The 25,012-nt window shown below is 45.8% G+C and overlaps 1 protein-coding gene across 1 annotated transcript; it reads left to right on the forward strand.

Moving 5' to 3' along the window:
* Positions 1–14,243: 14,243 nt before the first annotated feature.
* LOC141109001 (olfactory receptor 10C1-like) lies at positions 14,244–15,182 on the forward strand. Its single transcript, XM_073600959.1, has one exon. It carries the CDS (start codon positions 14,244–14,246, stop codon positions 15,180–15,182), a length of 939 nt encoding a protein of 312 aa, XP_073457060.1.
* Positions 15,183–25,012: the final 9,830 nt, after the last annotated feature.

Here is a 25,012-nt window from a genome sequence, read left to right on the forward strand (position 1 = left end):
CGGGATCTGGGGGTCCCCTTGTTAAAGGGGGCTTCCAGATTCCGATAAGCCCCCCCGCCCGCAGACCCTCACAACCACCAGGCAAGGGTTGTGGGGATGAGGCCCTTGTCTCCATCAACATGGGGGCAAGATGTTTTGGGGGGACCCCAAAGCATCGTCCCCATGTTGAGGGCATGTGGCCTGGAACAGTTCAGGAGGGGGGGTGCTCTCTCGTCCCCCCTCTTTTCCTGCAGCCTGCCAGGTTGCATGCTTGGATAAGGGTCTGGTATGGATTTTGGGGGGATCCCTACACCATTTTTTTTTTAATTTTGGCGCAGGGTTTCCCTTAAAATCCATACCAGAGCTGAAGGGTCTGGTATGGATTTTGGGGGCACCCCTGCACCATTTTTTTTTTAAATGACGCAGGGTTCCCCTTAATATCCATACTAGACCTGAAGGGCCTGGTATGGATTTTGGGGGTACCCCCAGGCAGCTTTTTTTTTTTTATATTTTGGTTCAGGGTTTCCCTTAACCACTTAAGCCCCGGACCATTTGGCCAGATCGGACATTTTTGGCGCTATTTTGGGACCATTCACATTTATATCAGTGAGATTAAAAATTAATGGATTACTGTGTAAATGTGACTGGCAGTGAAGGGGTTAACCAGGAGAGGGCGCTGCAGGGGTTAAGTGTGTCCTAGGGATGTGTTCTAACTGTGGGGGGGATGGACTATGTGTGACACGACACTGATCACCGCTCTCAATTACAGGGAGCTGTGATCAGTGTCCTTGTCACTAGACAGAACGGGGAAATGCTTGTTTACATCAGCATTTCCCTGTTCTTCCTCTCCGTGAGACGATCGCAAGTATCCCCGCAGACATCGAGTCCGCGGGACCCGCGATCACACTCACGGAGCTCGCGGCCCGGGCGCGCACGTGACCACACAGCTGCAAAATTAAAGGGACGTACCTGTACGCCCATTTGCCTGTCCGTGCCATTCTGTCGACGTATATGTACATGCGGCGGTCGGCAAGTGGTTAATATTCATACCAGACCCAAAAGGCCTGGTAATGGACTGGGAGGGAACCCATGCCGTTTTTTTCAATGAGTTTTACCTATATTGGTGAGACCCAACAATTCATTACAGCTGCGATCAGTTTTAAATGACTTTTCTTCCTTTAGAAATGTCATTTTGCTGTTGTATTGTTCTAAACATGGCAAAACTGTGCCACTTTACAGGCATACTATAGACACCCCCCAGGCACGATGTTTAAAGGAATATTTAATTTTTATTGCTTCACTTTAAGCATTATTAAAATCACTGCTCTCGAAAAAACTGCCGTTTTTAAAACTTTTTTTTGCATTGATACATGTCCCCTGGGGCAGGACCCGGGTCCCCAAACAACTTTTTATGACAATAACTGGCATATAAGCCTTTAAAATGAGCAGTGCACTATTGATTTTTCATATTCGTGTCCCATAGACTTTAACGGTGTTTGTGTGTTCGTCCGAATTTTTTGCCTGTTGGCAAGTTCTGGTGCGAACGGGGGGGGTGTTCGGCTCATCCTTACTGGAAAACTAGAAGTTGTCATTCTGATGCCAATTTTTGTGCTTTTTAAATATCAGCTAACACAGATCAATAGCATGCATAGCAAAGTGGCTAAACTATCAGATATCTCATTCTCTTTATGGGCAGAGTTTTGTCTTGTGCAGAGCTGTGAGTTATATCAATGAATTCCCTTAATTTGCAAGAATTTCTTCTCACTTCCTGTTTTGGGTATGGGACAAGGAAGTGAATGTGAATCTTCCTAGTAGAACATAGAAGGCATAAAAACAAGAAACAAAACAAAAAAATGACAGTGGGAAAGGCAGAGCCTGCTCAGTTTAACTATAAGTTTTGGCAGATGTTGTCCCCAAACAGACTGAACCTGTATTCCAGATTGGCAATGGAACTACACATACCAACATGACTGGGGCTCTGTGGAAAGGAAAAGGAAGGTTTGTTTCTGAACTCAAGGCAGGTGAGGTCTGAACATTGTGGGAGACAGGCCTTGCTGCAGGCAGTTAGTCACTTCAGGCAGTGGGGGCTGGTGGGGTTTTTTTGGGGGGGGGGGGGCGGCACATAACCCCCCCGGGCTGCTGGTGGAGCGGCACTCTCCCCCCCGCGGCACTAACACACCCCCACCACCACCCGCTGCTCTTACCTTGAATGCGGGCTGTGGCAGGCTCGGGGAAAGCTGCTCCGGTGAACAGTGTCCTCTCCTGGAGAAGCTCCCACGGTGCCTCCTCTCTCTTCCTCCTGGCGCTAGGCATCCAATAGAATTGCCTGATGTTTTGGCCAATCGGGGAACAGGTTTCATACCTGCTTCCCGATTGGCCGGGAGGAGGATCAGTGTTGCAACAGCGAATTTTCATTCACTGTTGCAACACACCTGGGTGGGCTCCAGATGCAATTCTCTGCGCCCCGAGTCCACCCTATTTTGAAGCCTATGAGAGCCTATGGCTCTAATCAGGTTCTTCCAAAAAAAACCTGGCCTCTCTAATTCATATTCCTGGTGACCCGAAATGGGCCGGACACATGAATAGGGGGTGGCAGCGGGGCCAGGGATAGATTCATGCTATGCATGAATCTATCCACTTGATATAGTGGGTGGAGAGGATGGGGGGCGGTGCCCGGGTGCCCCTAATGGACTGGCCGCCCTTGGCTTCAGGGATGCAGTGAGGTGGAGTAGCAGACATCTCCTGGTACACAGGAATGCCATTTTTGCTGACTGGTGCTGCCGCCTGATAGACCACTGCTGCCTTTGATTTCGCTGAGCCACTAAAAACGATTAAAGGGGGACCAACTGTCACCCCAGGAATTAGTAAGAGGCCTCTGGCCAAACCCTGCTGCACCCTATTACAGAGGAACAGTATTGAGTGCTTGGGACACAGTGCAGCTGCATATACTTAGGTTTGGAGGAACTTATGTTGAGTGCTCCAATGCCGATATGGGCCCCAACATGCTGGCCAGCAGGGAAATTGCGTAATACTGACTGACAACTATTATTGTAATGTAGCACTACCCCCGCAGGGGCTGCTGGTAACTCGCTCTCCTACTCCTGCAAAGGAAGGCAACACACATTCTTCGCTTGCATCCAGACACAAGCAGTCCATCCCTTGGATTTGTTTTTATGTTTTATTAGGGGTAACAACTTGGATGGGTGAAGGGATTTATGGGATGCCCAACTTGAGCCAAAAACAAAAACAGGGGACAACTTCCTCCCTCTGTACAAAAGATCCCGGACCGCTTTCCTTCCTGTGCCTGTGTATATATATATATATATATATATATATATATATATATATATATGGCTTTATTCTGCAAAACGTCAAAACAAAGAAGAAACGAAAGGCTTGTTTTGTAACACAGGCGCACATATAGGAAAAGTTCAGTCTCTGCAGCCAACAGGCTGGTATGCACAGTACACAGCTCTAGCCAGAGCTAAGTCTTTTATGCAGTTTAGCTCATCCCAGCAGGCCACAATCCAGCAATGGAGCTCTCCTCCCAACGTGATGATGTCTCTCTCATTCCAAGCACACAGCTCCACTGACATTTCAAGACCAGCTGACTAATAAGCAGGTCTGAAGAAAAATGACATGCCCTCCTAAATTAACCCCTTCTTAACCGGGCCCCAGGCTGACTCCCTACATATCCCGCCGCCCTCCCCTCTGTTCCAGACCAGGGGTCTGGACACCACAAACAAAGTGGAAATAGACCCGAGAAAGGGCATCCGCATTCTGATGTACCTTTCCTGGTCTATGTACTACTATAAACTTGAAGTCCACTAGGGTGGGAAACCACCAGGTGATTCTGGAGTTATTTTGGGCCATCCACTTAAGGAATGCCTGATCTGAAACTAATTTGAAGGGCCAGCCCAACAGGTAGTAGCGGAGTGTCTCCAAAGCCCACTTGATTGCAGAACACTCCCTTTCCACAATGGAATAGTTCCTTTCAGCCGGTGTGAGCTTTCCGCTCAAGTACACGACGGGGTGCTCATCTCCCCCAACCATCTGGGAGAGTACTGCACCCAGACCCAACTTTGATGCATCGGTTTGTACCAGGGACTTTTTGGAAATCGGGATACTAGTACTGGTTCCAGGCACAAAGCTTGCTTCAAATGGCAGAATGCTGCCTCAGCTTCAGTACTCCACTGCACAACAGTCGCGTTCCTTCCCTTGGTGAGATCAGTCAGTGGTGCTGCTAGGCTAGCAAAGTTGGGGCCAAATTCCTAATATAGCCCACAATGCCAAGGAAGGAATGCACCTGTTTCTTGGTGAGTGGACAGGGCCATTTCTGGATGGCTTCAACCTTGTTTAGTTGGAGTTTAATCACACCCCTGCCTACATCATAACCCAGGTAGCGGGCCTCCTCCAACCCAATCTTGCTTTTTTCTGGGTTCACCGCGAACCTGGCCTTTCGGAGCGCATCCAAGACCAACTGGACTTTTGGCAAGTGACTCTCCCAGTCATGACTAAAGATGACAATGTCGTCAAGGTAGGCTCCTGAGAAATCCTTATGGGGTCTCAGAATGAAGTCTGTGGCCCGCTGGAAGGTGGCTGGGGCCCCATGCAAACCAAAGGACATTCTGCCGTACTGCCATAAGCCCTCTGGAGTGGCAAACACAGTTTTTTCCTTAGCCCCTAGGGATAGAGGAATATGCAAATATCCCTTGGTCAAGTTCAGGGTGGTAATGTAACGGGCCGATCCTAATCTCTCAGTCATTACAGAACCGCCAGGTTCCATTCGGCTTGGGTACAAGTACTATAGGTCTGGATCAGCTACTTGAAGACTTCTTAGTGATCCCAAGGTCCGGCATACTCTTAAGCTCAGCCGAGACAATATTCCAGTGAGCTTCAGGTATGCGGTAGGGCTTAAGGTTTACCCGAGTGCCAGGGTCTGTGATGATATCATGTTCAATGACCGAGGTTAAGTCGGGAAAGTTTGAAAAAATGTCTCAATTTCTCTGCAGAAACTCCCAGGACTCCTATTTTTGCAAACGGGACAGAACCTCTGCAATCCCTTCATAATCTGGGGTTTAGGTTCTTCTGGGACCTTCTGACTGACTGTCAACACCTCTCTATCCTTCCACGGTTTTATCAGGTTGACATGGTAAATCTGGTAGGGTTTACATTTGGTGGGCTGATGGACTTTATAGTTAACCTTCCCTACCCTTTAAACTATCTCAAAGGGCCCTTGCCACTCGGCAAGAAACTTACTCTCTACGGTGGGCACTAATACCAACACCTGATCCCCAGGTTTAAACTCTCTAACCTTGGCAGATCGGTTGTACACATAACTCTGGGCCTTTTGTGCAGCCTGCAAATGTTCCTGAACTATAGGAATAACTTTTGTTTGTCCGATACGGGGAAGCTTCTTGTTCCCATGTCTCTTTCATTATATCCAGTAGTCCACGGGGGTGTCTCCCATAAACCGATTCAAAGGGGGAGAACCTCATGGAGACCTGGGGTACCTCTCTTCTGGCAAACAATAAGGGAGGCAACAAGCAATCCCAATCACGACCATTATTCTCAACCACTTTTTTTTAACATTCCCTTCAAAGTTTTGTTGTACTGCTCCACTAACTCGTCTGTTTGTGGATGATACACCGAGGTCCGCAGTTGTTTAATTTTAAACAGTTTACAGATCTCCTTCATCACTTTAGACATGAAGGTTGTACCTTGATTCGTAAAGATCTTGGATGGAAGCCCTGTTCTCATAAACATACAGTCGGGTCCATAAATATTGGGACATCGACACAATTCTAATCTTTTTGGCTCTATACAGAACCACAATGGATTTGAAATGAAACGAACAAGATGTGCTTTAACTGCAGACTTTCAGCTTTAATTTGAGGGTATTTCCAAATCTGGTGAACGGTGTAGGAATTACAACAGTTTGTATATGTGCCTCCTACTTTTTAAGGGACCAACAGTAATGGGACAGATTAACAATCATCCATCAAACTTTCACTTTTTTAATACTTGGTTGCAAATCCTTTGCAGTCAATTACAGCCTGAAGTCTGGAAAGCATAGACATCACCAGACGCTGGGTTTCATCCCTGGTGATGCTCTGCCAGGCCTCTACTGCAACTGTCTTCAGTTCCTGCTTGTTCTTGGGGCATTTTCCCTTCAGTTTTGTCTTCAGCAAGTGAAATGCATGCTCAATCGGATTCAGGTCAGGTGATTGACTTGGCCATTGCATAACATTCCACTTCTTTCCCTTAAAAAACTCCTTGGTTGCTTTTGCAGTATGCTTCGGGTCATTATCCATCTGCACTGTGAAGCGCCGTCCAATGAGTTCTGAAGCATTTTGCTGAATATGAGCATATAATATTGCCCAAAACACTTCAGAATTCATCCTGCTGCTTTTGTCAGCAGTCACATCATCAATAAATACAAGAGAACCAGTTCCATTGGCAGCCATACATGCCCATGCCATGACACTACCACCACCTTACTTCACTGATGAGGTGGTATGCTTTGGATCATGAGCAGTTCCTTTCCTCCTCCATACTCTTCTCTTCCCATCACTCTGGTACAAGTTGATCTTGGTCTCATCTGTACATAGGATGTTGTTCCAGAACTGTGAAGGCTTTTTTAGATGTTGTTTGGCAAACTCTAATCTGGCCTTCCTGTTTTTGAGGCTCGACAATGGTTTACATCTTGTGGTGAACCCTCTGTATTCCCTCTGGTGAAGTCTTCTCTTGATTGTTGACTTTGACACACATACACCTACCTCCTGGAGAGTGTTCTTGATCTGTCAACCGTTGTGAAGGGTGTTTTCTTCACCAGGGAAAGAATTCTTTGGTCATCCACCACAGTTGTTTTCCGTGGTCTTCCGAGTCTTTTGGTGTTGCTGAGCTCACCGGTTCGTTCTCTCTTTTTAAGGATGTTCCAAACAGTTGATTTGGCCACACCTAATGTATTTGCTATCTCTCTGATGGGTTTGTTTTGTTTTTTCAGCCTAATGATGGCTTGCTTCACTGATAGTGACAGCTCTTTGGATCTCATATTGAGAGTTGACAGCAACAGATTCCAAATGCAAACAGCACACTTGAAATGAACTCTGGACCTTTTATCTGCTCCTTGTAAATGGGATAATGAGGGAATAACACACACCTGGCCATGGAACAGCTGAGCAGCCAATTGTCCCATTACATTTGGTCCCTTAAAAAGTGGGAGGCACATATACAATACATGTTCGTTTCATTTCAAATCCATTGTGGTGGTGTATAGAGCCAAAAAGATTAGAATTGTTATCGATGTTCCAATATTTATGGACCTGACTGTATGTAACAACTCCCATGCAATGACCTTGGACGAACAATTTCTTAAAGGGACCGTTTCCAGGTACCTGGTGGCATAGTCCAGGACAACTAAAATATATTGGTGTCTCCTAGCTAACTTGGGTAAGGGGCCCACCAAGTCCGTAGCTATGCAGTCAAAGGGAACCTCAATAATTGGGAGCGGTTCCAGCAGGCTGCGAAAATTGGATGTTGGGGCAGTTCTTTGACAGGTGGGGCAGGACTCACAGTAGTATTTAGTATATAAAAGAAATGTCCATATGAAAAAAAAGTGTCTATAAGAAAAAACATAGTGATCAAGCAGCCTTCACTCATATGTGATCCACTCACTGGATGGTGCACAAAAACTACTGATCTATTGTGCAAGGAAAATCAACCACCATGTGAAGCAATTAAATACGCCCCTTGCCAGATAAGCGGGACGATTAAATTATAAAAATGGCCATAAACGCGCAGCATAACTGGAACAGAAACGATTCTTTAGACCAGGTGAGCAACTCCCAGCATTGAGATTACCAGTGGGAAAATAACCTACAAACTAACATAGTGAAGTACGTAAAAAACTCAGTGCATTTATTCAATGACAGCTTCAATGCAACAAAAACAAGATCAAATGATTTGTGCAGATAAAATAATATAGCAGGCTGATGGCTCAAAAAAATAGCAAGACACTGAGGTAAGCCGACTAGCAGCACAGACCCACGTCGCCGCATAACATCGCCACAGACAGGCCACACTCAAAATGTTTCTTCATAGTGATGTCTTTTGGGAACAGGCTGACTCATGCTAGGGGGTGCTGACCTGGTCTATAGAATCACTTCTGTTTCAGTTATGCTGAGTGCTTATGACCAGTGCATAGCACCTTCACCTAGCAGTAAGAAGGGTTGCTGGTTCAAATCCCAACCACAACACTACCTGCCTGGAGTTTGCATGTTCTCCCTGTGCCTGCGTGGGTTTCCTCCGGGTACTCCGGTTTCCTCCCACACTCCAAAGACATGCTGGTAGGTTAATTGCATCCTAAATTGTCCCTAGTATGTATGAATGTGAGTTAGGGACCTTAGATTGTAAGCTCCTTGAGGGTAGGGACTGATGTGAATGTACAATGTATATGTAAAGCGCTGCGTAAATTGACGGCGCTATATAAGTACCTGAAATAAATAAATAAAAAATAAAATAATTAATGGTCCAGCTGATCTGGTAAGGGGCGTATTTTATTACTTCCAGTAAGCGTATCACATAGGAGTCAAGGCTCCTTGATCACTGTGTTGTTTCTTATGGGCACTATATTACCAAAAGTATAGGGACACCTGCCTTTACACGCACATGAACTTTAACAGCATGCCAATCTTAGTCCGTAGGGTTCAATATTGATTTGGCCCACCTTTGCAGCTATAACAGCTTCAACTCTTCTGGGAAGGCTGTCCACAAGGTTTAGGAGTGTGTCTATGAGAATGTTTGACCATTCTTCCAAAAGCACATTTGTGAGGCCAGGCACTGATGTTGGACGAGAAGGCCTGGCTTGCAGTCTCCGCTCTAATTAATCCCAAAGGTGTTCTATCGGGTTGAGGTCAGGACTCTGTGCAGGCCAGTCAAGTTCCTCCGTCCCAAACTCGCTCCCAATCCATGTCTTTATGGACCTTGCTTTGTGCACTGGCGCGCAGTCATGTTCGACCAGGAAGGGGCCATCCCCAAACTGTTCCCACAAAGTTGGGAGCACAAAATTGTCCAAAATGTCTTAGTATGCCCTATGACCTTAAGAGTCCCCTTCACTGAAACTAAGGGGCTAAGCCCAACCCCTTAAAAACAACCCCACATCATAATCCCCCCTCTACCAAATGATTTGGACCAGTGCACAGAGCAAGGTCCATAAAGACACAGATGAACAAGTTTGGGGTGGGGGAACTTGACTGGCCTGCACAGAGTACTGACCTCAACTCAATAGAACATCTTTGGGACGAATTAGAGTGGAGAGTGCAAGCAAGGCCTTTTGTCCAACATCAGTGTCTGACCTCACCAATGCACTTTTGGAAGATGGTCAAACACTCCCATAGACACACTCCTAAACCTTATGGACAGCCCTCCCAGAAGAGTTGAAGCTGTTATAGCTGCCAAGGGTGGGCCAACTCAATATTGAGCCCTACGGACTAAGACTGGGATGCCATTAAAGTTCAGGTGCGTATAAAGGCAGATGTCCCAATACTTTTGGTAATATAGTGTGTGTGTGTGTGTGATGTTTATTTATACAGGAGGGGTCTATTGTTGCTGGGGAAGGATCTATTGCTGCTGGGGGTGGGTCTTAAGTTTCTAGGGGGAATCAGTCATTGCTGGGAGGGATCTACTGTTGAGACAAGGGTCTATTGTTGCTGGCTTCTGGAGGGTCTATTGATGCTGGCTGTTGGGAGTCTAACTTGCTGGGGTGGATCTATTGTTGCTCAAAGGTCTATTGTTGCTAGCTACAGGGAATCTATTTTACTGTCTTTCTTGTTGTCATTAACAAATTCCATACAAATTACTTAGCACCACAAAATGATTCTTGGTTCTGTGTTCTGTAAAAGAGGCGGTACTGGGAGGTGGGGTGGGGGTGGAACCAAGGAACAGTGCTCAGAGGTTAGTACGGGGCAGAGATAAGGGGTGAGTCGGAAGAGGTGAGTTCCTGCACCTATCCTCTGAGAAAAAAAGCCATATATATATATATATATATATATATATATATACAGTATATATATATATATATATATATTTATTTATTTACAGTATCTCACAAAAGTGAGTACACCCCTCACATTTTTTAAAATATTATATCTTTTCATTCAAAATAACTCAACACACACCCATTAAAGTCTAAACTGCTGGCAACAAAAGTGATTACACCCCTAAGTGAAAATGTCCAAATTGGGCCCAATTAGCCTTTTTCCCTCCCCGGTGTCATGTGACTCGTTAGTGTTACAAGGTCTCAGGTGTGAATGGGGAGCAGGTGTGTTAAATTTGGTGTTATCGCTCTCACTCTCTCATACTGGTCACTGGAAGTTCAACATGGTACCTCATGGTAAAGAACTCTCTGAGGATCTGAAAAAAAGAATTGTTGCTCTATATAAAGATGGCTTAGGCTATAAGAAGATTGCCAAGACCCTGAAACTGAGCTGCAGCACGGTGGCCAAAACCATAGAGTGGTTTAACAGGACAGGTTCCACTCAGAACAGGCCTCGCCATGGTCAATCAAAGAAGTTGAGTGCACGTGCTCAGCATCATATCCAGAGGTTGTATTTGGAAAATAGACGCATGAGTGCTGCCAGCATTGCTGCAGAGGTTGAAGGGGCGGGGGGTCAACCTGTCAGTGCTCAGATAATATGCTGCACACTGCATCAAATTGGTCTGCATGGCTGTCATCTCAGAAGGAAGCCTCTTCTAAAGATGATGCACAAGAAAGCCTGCAAACAGTCTGCTGAAGACAAGCAGACTAAGGACATGGATTACTGGAACCATGTCCTGTGGTCTGATGAGACCAAGATAAACTTATTTGGTTCAGATGGTGTTAAGCGTGTGTGGTGGCAACCAGGTGAGGAGTACAAAGACAAGTGTGTCTTGCCTACAGACAAGCATGGTGGTGGGAGGGTCATGGTCTGAGGCTGCATGAGTGCTGCTGGCACTGGGAGCTACAGTTCATTGAGGGAACCATGAATGTAAACATGTACTATGACATACTGAAGCACAGCATTATCCCCTTTCTTCGGAGACTGGACCGCAGGGCAGTATTCCAACATGATAACGACCCCAAACACACCTCCAAGGTGACCACTGCTTTGCTAAAGAAGCTGAGGGTAAAGGTGATGGACTGGACAAGCATGTCTCCAGACCTAAAGCCTATTGAGTATCTGTGGGGCATCCTCAAACGGAACGTGGAGGAGCGCAAGGTCTCTAACAGCCACCAGCTCCATGATGTAGTCATGGAGGAGTGGAAGAGGACACCAGTGGCAACCTGTGAAGCTCTGGTGAACTCCATGCCTAAGAGGGTTAAGGCAGTGCTGGAAAATAATGGTGGCCACACAAAATATTGACACTTTGGGCCCAATTTGGACATTTTCAATTAGGGGTGTATTTACTTTTGTTGCCAGCGGTTTAGACATTAATGGCTGTGTGTTGAGTTATTTTGAGGGGACAGCAAATTTACACTGTTATACAAGCTGTACACTCACTACTTTACATTGTAGCAAAGTGTCATTTCTTCAGTGATGTCACATGAAAAGGTATCTATCTATCTATCTATCTATCTATCTATCTATCTATCTATCTATCTATCTATCTATCTATCTATCTATCTATCTATCTATCTATCTATCTCTATCTATCTATATATCTATATATCCATATATTTTTCACTTTAACACTATTTTGGGCCAAGGACATTCATTTAACAAGATTACTACATACACACTTATGTATAGTCAGGCCCGGACTGGCCATAGGGCACACAGGGCATGCGCCCGGTGGGCCGGGGACTGCCGGGCCACATGTCACCTCTCCCGACTCTCACCTGCTTGCGCCGGCCCTGCGGAGAGGGCCGCATGTCTCGGGTCCCCACTCTCAAGGCAGCTGGGCTGCTCCTTGTTCCGGCGCCGCTTACCACAGCCGGCCCCGCATCCTTCCGGACAGCCTCCTATTCAGCTCTGGACGGAGGAAATGAAGAGGTCAGGTCATGTGACCGTGAAGGGGGAGGAGCTGGAGGAGACCCCTTCTGCTTGATGTTGTGAAAGAGCCTGGACTGACAGAAAGGCAAGTCACACTATGCCAGCCTGTCAATGTTTTTTTTTGTTGTATCCGGCCTGTCAATGTTTATTTATTTATTTATTTTGTATCCTGCCTGCCAATGTTTATTTATTTATTTATTTTGTATCCTGCCTGCCAATGTTTATTTATTTATTTATTTTGTATCCTGCCTGCCAATGTTTATTTATTTATTTATTTATTTATTTTTTGTATCCTGCCTGCCAATGTATATTTATTATATTTTTTTTTTTGTATCCTGCCTGCCAATGTTTATTTATTTATTTATTGTATATTGCCTGCCAATGTTTTAAACTATTCATGATGAAAGCATCACTGAGGCGGTGAGGGCGTTAGCGGTAAAGCATCACTAGTTTTAGCGGCACTTTACCGCTGTTATAGAAGGGGTTAAAAGCGCCCGCTTAGCCCTGCTTTCAAAGCGTATACACCGCTTCCCCATCGCCCCAAAGATGTTGCTTGTAGGACTTTTTTTCCTGTCCTGCAAGCGCACCGTCCCAGTGTGAAAGCACTCGGCTTTGTTACGGGGGTTGCAGAAGAAGCACTTTATAGGCGCTTTACAGGCGCTATTTTTAGCGCAAAAACACCTGTAAAACGCCTCCGTGTGAAAGGGGTCTTACACAATGCGAGTGATGCTGAACAAAGGTAGAAGGACCCCTTACACACCTAGACTGCCCTGCCAGGCCCGGACTGGCCATAGGGCACACCAGGCATTTGTTCAGTAGGCCGGGGCCTCCAGGCTGCATGTCCTAAGAAGAGCAGCCTGTTGATGACCAGGCCGCACAGCAGGAGATAAGCAGCGACCGCGCTTTGGACAGGGCTAACACAGACCGCGGCCACCGCTCACCTCCCGCTATGCGGCCATGCCTGAAGCAGGGTCAGCGCCAGCAAACTAGGATGTGCAGAAGAAGGCGGAGAGAAGTACCTGCAGGGGACAGCTACCTCCCAAGCCAGCTGCTGGAGATATACCTGCACTCGGGACAACGGCAGCCACTCTCTCCTAACAATGGCCGGTACACTGTGACAGCTGCACAGGGAGGAAGGTTAGTGCACTGAATTGATCCAGGACTGAGGCTGTCTCTTTGCTGGACTGAGGCTGTCTCTTTGCTGGACTGAGGATGTCTCTTTGCTGGACTGAGGCTGTCTCTTTGCTGGACTGAGGCTGTCTCTCTGCTGGACTGAGGCTGTCTCTCTGCTGGACTGAGGCTGTCTCTTTGCTGGACTGAGGCTGTCTCTTTGCTGGACTTAGGCTGTCTCTTTGCTGGACTGGGGCTGTCTCTTTGCTGGACTGGGGCTGTCTCTTCCTGAATTGGGGCTGTCTCTTTGCTGGACTCAGGCTGTCTCTTTACTGGACTGGGGCTGTCTTTTCCTGGATTGGGGCTGTCTCTTTGCTGGACTCAGGCTGTCTTTTTGCTGGACTCAGGCTGTCTCTTTGCTGGACTCAGGCTGTCTCTTTGCTGGTCTGAGGCTGTCTCTTTGCTGGACTGAGGCTGTCTCTTTGCTGGACTGAGGCGGTCTCTTTGCTCCACTGCGGTGTCTCTTTGCTGGATTGGGATGTCTCTCAGGATGAATATCCCATCACAACCACCCACGCGAATTCCTGCACCCTGATCTCCACCCCTCCCCCCAGGGCTCAGGTTGCCCAGTCTAAAATGCCTGGGCCTATTTCTTGTCCCACTCCGGGCCTGGGTATAGTTGTAGGGCAACCAAATTTACAACATGGTTGATTGGTGTCTGTGAAGGTTCTCGTTTATACAGGTCATGTTATAGCTAGTAGTAGTTAGCCAATTTCAACTGGACTTATTCTGTAAAGTTAAAGATATTTTCCTGATACTAATTAGAACTAAGCAGTAGCTTGGATAAGCTTTAAAATAGCTTCAATATTATGAAACAAGCCTTATGGAATATGACTAACTGCTACTAGTTGATTGGCATTGGTATCGATTATTTTATTCAATGTGAGCGGACATCTGCAATTAAAGGTTTATTGCCCAAATGATGCATTATTTAGCTTGTAAAGTAATATGACATTATGAAACCAGCCTTAGTTTCCTGCATACAGTTTATTGTGAATTTGTATGATTGAGTCTGAACTTCTATTTGATTAACAGGATGAAAACTGAGAATTGACATCAAAGATGAACCAAACCACAGTGACTGAATTTATCATCCTTGGCTTCTCAGCTTTTACTGATATTTACCTACCATTCTTCTTGCTCTTCCTCTTCATTTACCTTGCCACTCTGATGGGCAATACAGCCGTTGTTTACATACTACGCTCTGACCCAAGTCTTCATTCTCCTATGTATTTCTTTCTTTGTAACCTCTCCATCCTCGAGATGGTCTACTCATCTGTCACCATGCCAAAAATTCTCACCAACCTATTATCCAAGGACAAAACAATACCTTTTTTGGGCTGTGCAGTTCAGATGTTCTTTTTTTTAGCAATGGGGACCACAGAATGTCTTCTTCTGGCCGTTATGGCACTGGACCGCTTTACAGCCATCTGCCAACCTCTTTATTATAACTTGATTATGAGTGTTCAAAGGTGCTCCCACCTCGCAGCTTTTTCATGGTCATCTGGGTTTTTTCTGTCCTTGGGTCAGACAGCTTTTATCTTCAGCCTGCCGTTTTGTGGTCCAAATGTCATTGATCACTTCTTTTGTGACATACCACCAGTCCTGAAGTTGGCATGCACTGAAACATACCTAAATGAGGTTGCAATTTTCAGCGTATGTGTAGTCATCCTTCTGACCCCATTTTTGCTCATTCTTGGATCTTACACCCAAATTATTTCAACATTACTGAGAATGAAATCAGTAGGTAGCCACAGAAAAGCCTATTCTACCTGTGTGTCCCACCTAACTTCAGTGACACTCTTCTATGGTACTGCTTCCTTCATGTACCTTCGACCTCGGTCGTTGTACTCTTTAAATACTGATCGCTTCCTCGCCCTCTTCTACAGTGTTGTGACACCCATGTTAAACCCACTGATCTACAGTTTAAGGAACGAAGAGGTGAAAGCATCACTGTTAAAGATCAGTAAACAAATTCACTATTTTTATGATAAAAAGTGAAAATGTATCTATAGAGGAAACGGAGTATAGCCTAAACCTAATATTTGCAGTATTTTGTTTCCTACCTGGCATAAACCTGTGCTTTTTGAGGGCTTCACTATGTAATTGTTAAAATGAACCTATGCTTTGCTCATGGAGGGCAAAGCAACACAGGCTTAGCAGCAGTTTTATCTGGCCACCCATCTGAACTGTCACAATACAGCCAGACAGAGCTGTACACATGCCATGGCTGTGATGCTTTGCATAGTGGCTGTGTCATTTTTAACTTGGGGTGCAGAGTTGGATAAGCAGAACCGCTTGTCAAACTCACCCATTGAGTTCAATGGAGCAGTGCCGCAACCACACAATTGCAATGTAGAAGTGTGGCTTTACAGGGTTAAATTAAGCGGTAAGGAGGCAATATACTGCCTCCTCACCACCTGTCAGATGCCCTCTGGAAAGTGATCCAAATGTGGATCGCCCTTCTGAGAGTACTGCACGCCACCGCGAATGTGAAAGAGCCCTTCAACTGGCCAGTGCAGCTGCTTATATTTTTCTTACCTTCACTCCCCAGTAGGGATGGGCGAACAGTTCGGCCCGAGCATAAGTTCGAGCTGAACTTTGGTTGTTCGGACGTTCGGTGAACAACGAACAATATGCAGTGTTCATGGCAAATTTGAAATTTGCGGAACACCGTTAAAGTCTATTGGACACTAACATGAAAAATCTGAAGTGCTCATTTTAAAGGCTTATATGCAAGTTAATGTCATAAAAAGTGTTTGGGGACCCGGGTCCTGCCCCAGGGGACATGTATCAATGCAAAATAAAGTTCTAAAAACTGACGTTTTTTCGGGAGCAGTGATTTTAATAGTGCTTAAAGTGAAACAATAAAAATGAAATATTCCTTTAAATATCGTGCCTGGGGGGTGTCTATAATATGCCTGTAAATTGGCGCAGTTTTCCCGTGTTTAGAACAGTACCACAGCAAAATGACTTTTCTAAAAGTAAAAAAGTCATTTAAAACTGATCACGGCTGTAATAAATTGTCAGGTCTCTGCAATATAGATAAAACTCATTGAAAAAAACGGTGAGCGTTCCCCCCCAGTCCATTACCAGGCCCTTTGGGTCTGGTATGAATATTAAGGGAAACCCAGAACCAAAAATAAAAAAAAAAAAAAAAAGTGAGCATCCCCCAAAATCCATACCAAGCCCTTCATGTCTGGTATAGAAATTACGGGGAACCCTGAGCCAAATTTTTTTAAAAAATGGCGTAGGGGGTCCCCCCAAAATGCATACCAGACCCTTATCCGAGCAATCAGACTGGCATGCCAGGAAAAGGGGAGATGAGCGAGCGCCCCCCCCCCCCTGAACCATACCAGGCCACATGCCCTCAACATGGGGAGGGTGCTTTGGAGTAGCCCCCCAAAGCACCTTGTCCCCAAGTTGATGAGGACAAGGACCTCATTCCCACAACCCTTGCCTGGTGGTTGTGGGGGTATGCGGGCGGGGGGCTTATCGGAATCTGGAAGCCCTCTTTAACAAGGGGACCCCCAGATCCCAGCCTCCCCCCTATGTGTATTGGTAACAGGTACATTGTACCCCTACCATTTCACAAAATAGTGTCAAAAATAGTAAAAAAGACAGGAGACACTTAGGGACAAGTCCTTTATTAAAAGATAAAAAAAATAAAAATGTCCAGCGATGTCCATTCATCTTCTATCATGTCGCCCGACGAAACAAAAAAAGAGAAAAAAAACGTAACAGCTCCGCCTCCATGGTAGGCTCCCGCCGAGTAACGCTTCTTCTTGGTGACAGCTCTTATATAGCTGAGGGCAGGGCCACTTGGTGACGTAAACGGGTTACCCCGTCTTCCTCTGAGGTCACGAGGCATCAGAGGGGGGGTGGCGTCACCCGTTTACGTCATCGGGTGGCCCCGCCCTCAGCTATATAAGAGCTGTCACCAAGAAGAAGCATCACTCGGTGGGAGCCTCCCACGGAGGCAGAGCTGTTGCAGTTTTTTTTTCTTTTTTCGGTTTATCGGGCGGCGTGATAGAAGATGAATGGACATTGCAGACATTTTTATTTTTTTATTTTTTTTAATAAAGGACTTGTCCCAAAGAGTCTCCTGTCTTTACTATTTTTGACACTTTCTTTTGTAAAATGGTAGGGGTACAATGTACCCCTTACCAATTCACATAGTGGGGGCCGGGATCTGAGGGTCCCCTTGGTAGAGGTGGCTTCCAGATTCCGATAAGCCCCCCGCCCGCATACCCCCACAACCACCGGGCAAGGGTTGTGGGGATGAGGCCCTTGTCCTCATCAACACGGGGACAAGGTGCATTGGGAGGCACCCTCCCTATGTTGAAGGCATGTGGCCTGGTACGGTTCAGAAGGGGGGCCGCTCTCTCTCCCCCCCTCTTTTCCTGCGGCCTGCCAGGTTGCATGCTCTGATAAGGGTCTGAAGGGCCTGGAGGGCCTGGTATGGATTTTGAGGGGGACCCCCACAATTTTTTTTAACTTTTGGTTCGGGGTTCCCCTTAACCACTTCAGCCCCAGAAGAATTTACCCCCTTCCTGACCAGTGCGTTTTTTGCGATTCGGCACTGCGTGGCTTTAACTGACAATTGCGTGGTCGTGCGACGTGGCCTCCAAACAAAATTAACGTCCTTTTTTCCCACAAATAGAGCTTTCTTTTGGTGATATTTGATCACCTCTGCGGTTTTTATTTTTTGCGCTATAAACAAAAAAAGTAGCGACAATTTTGAAAAAAAACGCATTATTTTTTACTTTTTGCTATAATAAATATCCCCCAAAGATATTCAAAAAAACATTTTTTTTTTCCGATATGTATTCTTCTACATATTTTTGGTAAAAAAAAACCTGCACTAAGCGTTTATTGATTGGTTTGCGCAAAAGTTATAGCGTTTACAAAATGGGGGATAGTTTTATGGCATTTTTATTATTATTTTTTTTTTACTAGTAATAGCGGCGATCAGCGATTTTTATCATGACTGTGACATTATGGCGGACACATCAGACATTTTTGACACATTTTTGGGACCATTGTCATTTATACAGCAATCAGTGCTATACAAATGCGCTGATTCCTGTGTAAATGACACTGGCAGTGAAGGGGTTAACCACTAGGGGGCTAGGGAGGTGTTACGTATGTCCTGGGGAGTGTTACTAACTGTGGGGGGGCGTGACTACATGTGACACGTCACTGATCTCTGCTCCCGATCACAGGGAGCAGAGATCAGTGACGCTGTCATTAGGCAGAACAGGGAGATGCTTGTTTACATTAGCATCTCCCCGTTCGTCCTCTCCGTGAGGCGATCACGGGTATCCCCGCAGCGATCGAGTCCGCGGGACCCGTGACCCAACTCACGGAGCTCCTGGCTGGCGCGCGCGCAATGGCACGGCAGCAAATTCAAAGGGAGGTACGGGTAAGCCCATTTGCCCAGCCGGTCGGGAACCGGTTAATATTCATACCAGACATAAAGGGCCTGGTAATGGACTGGGGGTGGACCCATGTCGTTTTTTTCAATGAGTTTTATCTATATTGCCGAGACCCAACAATTCATTACAGCCGCGATCAGGTTTAAATGACTTCTTTCCTGGCAAGGGAAGACATCCTGTATAACATTACCCTCGTGGCAGTGACAGCGCGCAAATATGTGGCTGCAGCCCACCCTCTGAGGGGCCACATATTTGCGTGCAATATTGCAAAAACAGCTGTGCTGAGAGCGCACAGTTACCGGCAGCTAACGGAAAGCTCCTGATAGCTATTCACGATCTGGAGCTTTCTGATCATGTGACCACTCTGACAGCCAATCACGGCGGTCACATGACCATAAGACCTGCCCCTCCTCCCGGCATCTAAAACCTCTTAAAGGGGCAGGAGGCGCCAGCGCCAAAGGGATAAAATGGTTCTAAAGGCAAAAGGTTTTTTATCTTGATGCATTCTATGTTTTGTTGCATGGTATATTATGTGATCCAAGTTTTACCCCTGAGGAAGACTTTAAGGCAAAATGTGTTGCGTTTTGGATATTGGGCACATTTCTTGGCACATAGCACTTTATTTGATTATCGGAGGAAATGGGATACTAAATAAAAGGTTTATGACAGGAAATTGTAAGGAAGCCAGTTAAGGCGAGATACATAGGTTTATGAACGCTAAAACTGGGACAATTATGTAGCTTAATAGTTATATATACAGTACAGTAAATATGGTCATAGACTCATGCTATTCTTTTAGCAATTAGAATAATATAGCTAGTACATGTAGAAATCCTCCATTGGTATTATTGGTATTATTGGTCCATAGCCCTGTGATTCCTCTGTAGGACACACAGTGCAACTAGGTTGATTGGGGTGGTAAAATATATTTTGAATTTTTTGAAACAGTACTTAAAGTGGTTGTAAATCCTTTACAACCACTTTAAACTACAGGCAAGCCTATAATTAGGCTTGCCTGTAACTACACTGGATATCTCCTAAACCTGCATGGTTTAGGAGATATCACTGTATTTGCATGTGCCGACATCATCAGTACAACTGCCGTTGCTTCAGTTGTACTGTGCCATTCCCAGCGGCTCCTGTGCGCATGCGGGGGAGTGACATCATCGCGGCTCCGGCCACAGTGCTTGTCGCTTCAGCCAATCAGGTGGCAGGTAACCAGACCCGGTGCACCTGATTGGCTGAGAAGCGGGTCAGTGTTAGGGAAGCGATTTATTTGATTCCCTAACACAGCACTACGTAAGCAGCGAACGAACAGCAGTGCGCCCGCTGTTTACCAATTTGGAAGCCTATTAGAACCCACGGCTCTAATCAGGCACTTCCAAAAACACGCCCGCTCCTGTAATTCAAATGCCCGGCACCTGACAAGGGGCCGGACACCTGAATAGGGGGTGGCAGCGGTGACAATAGATAGATAGATTCATGCAATGCATGAATCTATCTATTGGAGATTGACAGGTGCAGGAGAGAGGGGACAGCGCTCCTGCGCCCTCTATGGATGCACCGCCACTGCCCAGCAGTGCCACCAATCAGTGCCACCAATCTGTGCCCATAAGTGCCACCAATCAGTGCCCATAAGTGATGCCAGTCAGTGCCTCCCATCAGTGCCTGCTCATCAGTGCTGCCCATCAGTGCCTTTTCTGCTTCCTTTTTTTGTTGCTGCATTATTCTACTGTGGAACTGACAGAGTTAATTTACTTGTATATAAAATCAAGATCACTAGCTGAGCATCCAATAATACAGCAGTGTGGCAATTTTTGCAGTGTCTGGATCAATCAGAAAGGGCAAGGACTGTACAGAATGGAAGATGAGAGACGTGAGTGAGCGCAAGCAAGAGATTGGCGAATCACGCTACGAAATGTAAGGAACCCTGCTGCCGGTGACCACTGTCAAGTGAGACTAGATTCCCGCTGCCAGTGACTGTTTTAAAGTGAGACTGGGGTCCTGCTGTTGATGGCTTCTACCAAGAGAGTCCCGAACCCTGCTGCTGAAGCCCGCCACTGAGTGAGACCAGGACCCTGTTGCTAGTGACTGCTGCAAGACAGACTCTTGGTCAGAATCTTGACTCGGAGATCAAGAATCCATTCTGCTCTCCTCCTCTGCCCTTCCGCTGACTTTAGGTGCTGCAGCCAGCTGCTCTGACCCCCCTCCTCCGTACTGTCCCCCCCATTATCACCCGGCGCCCCCTCCCTGCAGTTTGTGAATGAATAGGAGCCTCTGTAGAGAGACTTCTATTCCTTCATCTGCAGTGCAGCTGAGGCTGCAAAGAAAGAGACTGAGGACATAGCCTTCAGCTGCCCGTCTCCGTATGAAAAAAGAGACATACCCCCCCCCCCCCAAAGCAACATGGAGTTGGAGACATTGACTTTTACTCTTCTCTCCCTTTAATGAGATACTGATATTATGCTGCACGATTTTCCTCCAGTCGGCAGGGGGGAGAGCTAGAGGCAAGCAAGCCTATAGACTTCTGTGCAGAGCAGCACTGACAATCCTGGGTGCATGTCCCTGAACACATAAAGTCTATGTTTGGGGCTGTGCCCCCGCACCCACATGGATGTCAGATTGGGAGCAGCGACTGTCTGTGCATTCACTGCATCTCAATTGACATAAATTGGACTGCCCGCACAGGGGTGCAAGGAACACCTGTGCATCCCCTGTATTCGTAAACTCGGCCCTCACACGGGCGTACACTTTTGTGATCAAGGCCTCAGTAACAATTTAACAGGAATTTTGTAGGTTGTGTTGTGTTTATGTGTGCTAATAATGATTTTCGTGTATTTTTTGTGAAAAAGTGATTTGAAAAACATTTGTGCAACCATTACAGGACATGAAAAAAATCAACTATTATGGGGATTGTACTGAGGGTCATTCTTTTCCCCAGGACAATCAGTCGGACTGACCTAGGAAGATTACACTGGGGACAGACTGACCTTGGAGAGGATTATAATGGGGGACAGATTGACCTGGGGGAGATTATACTGGGGGACAGATTGACCTTGGGGGAAGCATTGTACTGGGGGAAAGACTGACTTGGGAGATTATATTGGGAGACAGATTGACCTGGGGCTTAGGGAGAAGGATTATAATGGGGGCAGACTGCCCTGGAGGGATTATATTGGGAGACAGAGTGACGTGGGGCAGAGGGTGAAGGATTATACTGGGAACAGACTGACTTGGGGAGGATTATACTGGGGGACAGACTATCCTGGGAAGATTATACTGGGGAACAGATTGGCCTGAGGGGAGAACCAGAACATGCGAACAGGCAAAAGATTTGTGCGAACATGTGAACTCTATTAAAGTCTATGGGACAAGAACATGAAAAATCAAAAGTGCTAATTTTAAAGGCTTAAATGCAAGTTATTGCTATGAAAAGTGCATGGGGACCCGGGTACTGCCCCAGGGGACATCTATCAATGCTAAAAAAAAGTTTATAAAACGACCTTTTTTTTCAGGAGCAGTGATTTTATTAACGCTTAAAGTGAAACAATAGAAATGAAATATTCCTTTAATCACTTGCCGACCAGCCGCCGCAGTTTTACTGTGGCAGAATGGCACGGCTAGGCGAAGCGATGTTATGTGGCCACTAGGGGTGTGCGCTGCACGCTCCCGCGAGCCAATGCGAGTGCCCGGTGGTCACGATCACCGCTTGGCTCCCGCGATCGCTGCTGAGACATGGAGAATCAGGATCTGTGTGTGTAAACACACAGTTTCCGGTAATCTGAGGGGAGAAGTGACAGATCGTCTGTTCATACAAAGTATGAACAGCGATCTATCTCTTCCCCTACATAGTCCCCTCCCCACTTCAGTTAGTAACAAACAGGGAACACAATTAACCCCTTGATCTCCCCCTAGTGTTAACGCCTTCACTGCCAGTGACATTTTTACAGTAATCAATGAATTTTTATAGCACTGATCGCTATATTAATGCCAAAAATGTGTCCCAAAAATGTGTCAAAATTGTCCGATGTGTCCGCCATAATGTCGCAGTCCCAATAAAAATCGCAGATCGCCGCCATTACTAGTAAAAAAAAAAAAAATTGATAATAAAAATGCCATAAACTATCCCCTATTTTGTAGACACTATAACTTTTGCGCAAACCAATCAATATGCGTTTATTGCAATTTTTTTTACCAAAAATATGTAGAAGAATACATATCGGCCTAAACTGAGGAAAAAAAAAGTTTTTTTATATATTTTTGGGGGATATTTACTATAGCAAAAAGTAAAAAATATTGTGTTTTTTTTCAAAATGGTCACTCTTTTTTTGTTTATAAAAATAAAATAAAATAAATAATAAAATAAAAACCGCAGAGGTGATCAAAGGCCACCAAAAGAAAGCTCTATTTGTGGGAAAAAAAAGGACGTAAATTTTGTTTGGGTGCAACGTCGCACGACCGCGCAATTGTCAGTTAAACCAACGCAGTGCCGAATCACAAAAAGTGCTCTGGTCAGGAAGGAAGTAAAATTTTCCGGGGGTGAAGCGGTTAAATATCGTGCCTGGGGGTCCCCTTAGTCTGCCTATAAAGTGGTGCATCTGTGTGATGTGTTTTACAGTACCGCAGCAAAATGACATTTCTAAAGGAAAACGTTTCATTTTAAATTGCTCACGGCTATAATGTATTGCCAGCTCCCAGCAATAGAGATAAAAATCAAGGAAAAAAAACAGCGTGCCCCCCCAGTCCATACCCGGCCCCTCTGGTCTGGTATGGACTTTAAGGGGAACTCCACGCCAAAATAAAAAAAAAAAAAACAGCATGGGGTCCCCCCAAAATCCGTACCAGACCCTTATCCGAGCAAGCAGCCTGGAGGACAGTATGGGGGGGGCGAGCGAGTGCCCCCCCCGAACTATACCAGGCCACATGCCCTCAACATGGGGAGGGTGCTTTGGGGTCCCCCCCAAAGCACCTTGTCCCCATGTTGATGGGGACAAGGGCCTTGTCCCCACAACCCTGGCCCGGTGGTTGTAAAGGTCGGGGGCTTATCGGAATCTGGAAGCCCCCTTTAACAAGAGGGCCCCCCAGATCCCGCCCCCCCCATGTGAATGGGTATCGGGTACATTGTACCCCTACCCATTCACCAAAAAAAGTGTCAAAAAGTAAAAACCACAAAAGACAGTTTTTGACAATTCCTTTATTAAAGTGGTTTTAAACCCTTACATTTTTACACTTTTACCTACAGGTAAGCCCATAATAAGGCTTACCTGTAGGTACTGGAAATATCTCCTAAACCTGCATGGTTTAGGAGATATTTACCATATATGCTTGCACCAACGTCATCGGCTCACTGAAGAAAGGGATTGTGCCATTTCTACAGGGCCTGTGCCATGACCATCGGCACCTGCGCGCATGCGCTGGAGTGACGTTGCGCGACTGGCCAGTCACAGAACCAGAGTCCACGGCCCTGGAAGGAAGCGGGGTTAAGAGGGATGCGGCCACCAGTGGGGACATCGCGAGCTTCGTTTGCAGGTAAGTGCCACATAATGGGCTAGTATGCGATGCATACTAGCCCATTATGCTTTTACTTTGCAGGGAACAAAAGAGGAAGTAAAGTCCATCAGGGTTTACTTCCTCTTTTAAAAAAAAAAAAAAAGTGTCCCGCGATGTCCATCCATCGTCAATCACCTGCCCTTAATTCTGTAATAGGGTTTCCCTTAATCACTTCAATGCACTGTATTATATACTGTACACTGACTGCACTATATATATATATATATATATATATATATATATATATATATATATATATATATATATATATATATTTTTTTTATTTTTTTTTATTTTTTTTTAATTACACTCTCTGCTTTGTATATATATATATATATTCCACACTGATTGCACTGTATATATTTATATACAGTGCCTTGAAAAAGTATTCATACCCCCACAAATAATTTCCTACTCCTGCAAACAGACCTGCTCTCCCAGATTAAAGAAGCATCTTCTGACTTACCTAGACCCACAGGGACTACTCTGACGATCAGAGATGGATTGTTCGGGAAGGGGAGCCAAATTTTTGTTCCTGAGGAGGTTCGAGTTAAGGTCTTGACGCTACCTCATGATCATCCGCTGGCAGGTCACTTTGGGGTCCGCAAGACCCTGGAACTTGTGCAACGCACATTCTGGTGGCCCAATCTGAAAGACTTTTGTGAAAAGTACGTCAGCTCCTGCCCTATCTGTACCCAGAACAAGACGTCTAGAAATCGAGCTTGGGGTCTGTTAAAACCTTTGCCTGTACCTGATAGACCCTGGAAAATGATTTCCATGGATTTTATAGTAGAGCTTCCTTGCTCTGAGGGGTGTTCAGCCATCTTTGTGGTGGTAGACCGT

This window comes from Aquarana catesbeiana, linkage group LG09 (assembly GCF_042186555.1).
Source record: "Aquarana catesbeiana isolate 2022-GZ linkage group LG09, ASM4218655v1, whole genome shotgun sequence".
NCBI classification, from domain to species: Eukaryota; Metazoa; Chordata; class Amphibia; order Anura; family Ranidae; genus Aquarana; species Aquarana catesbeiana.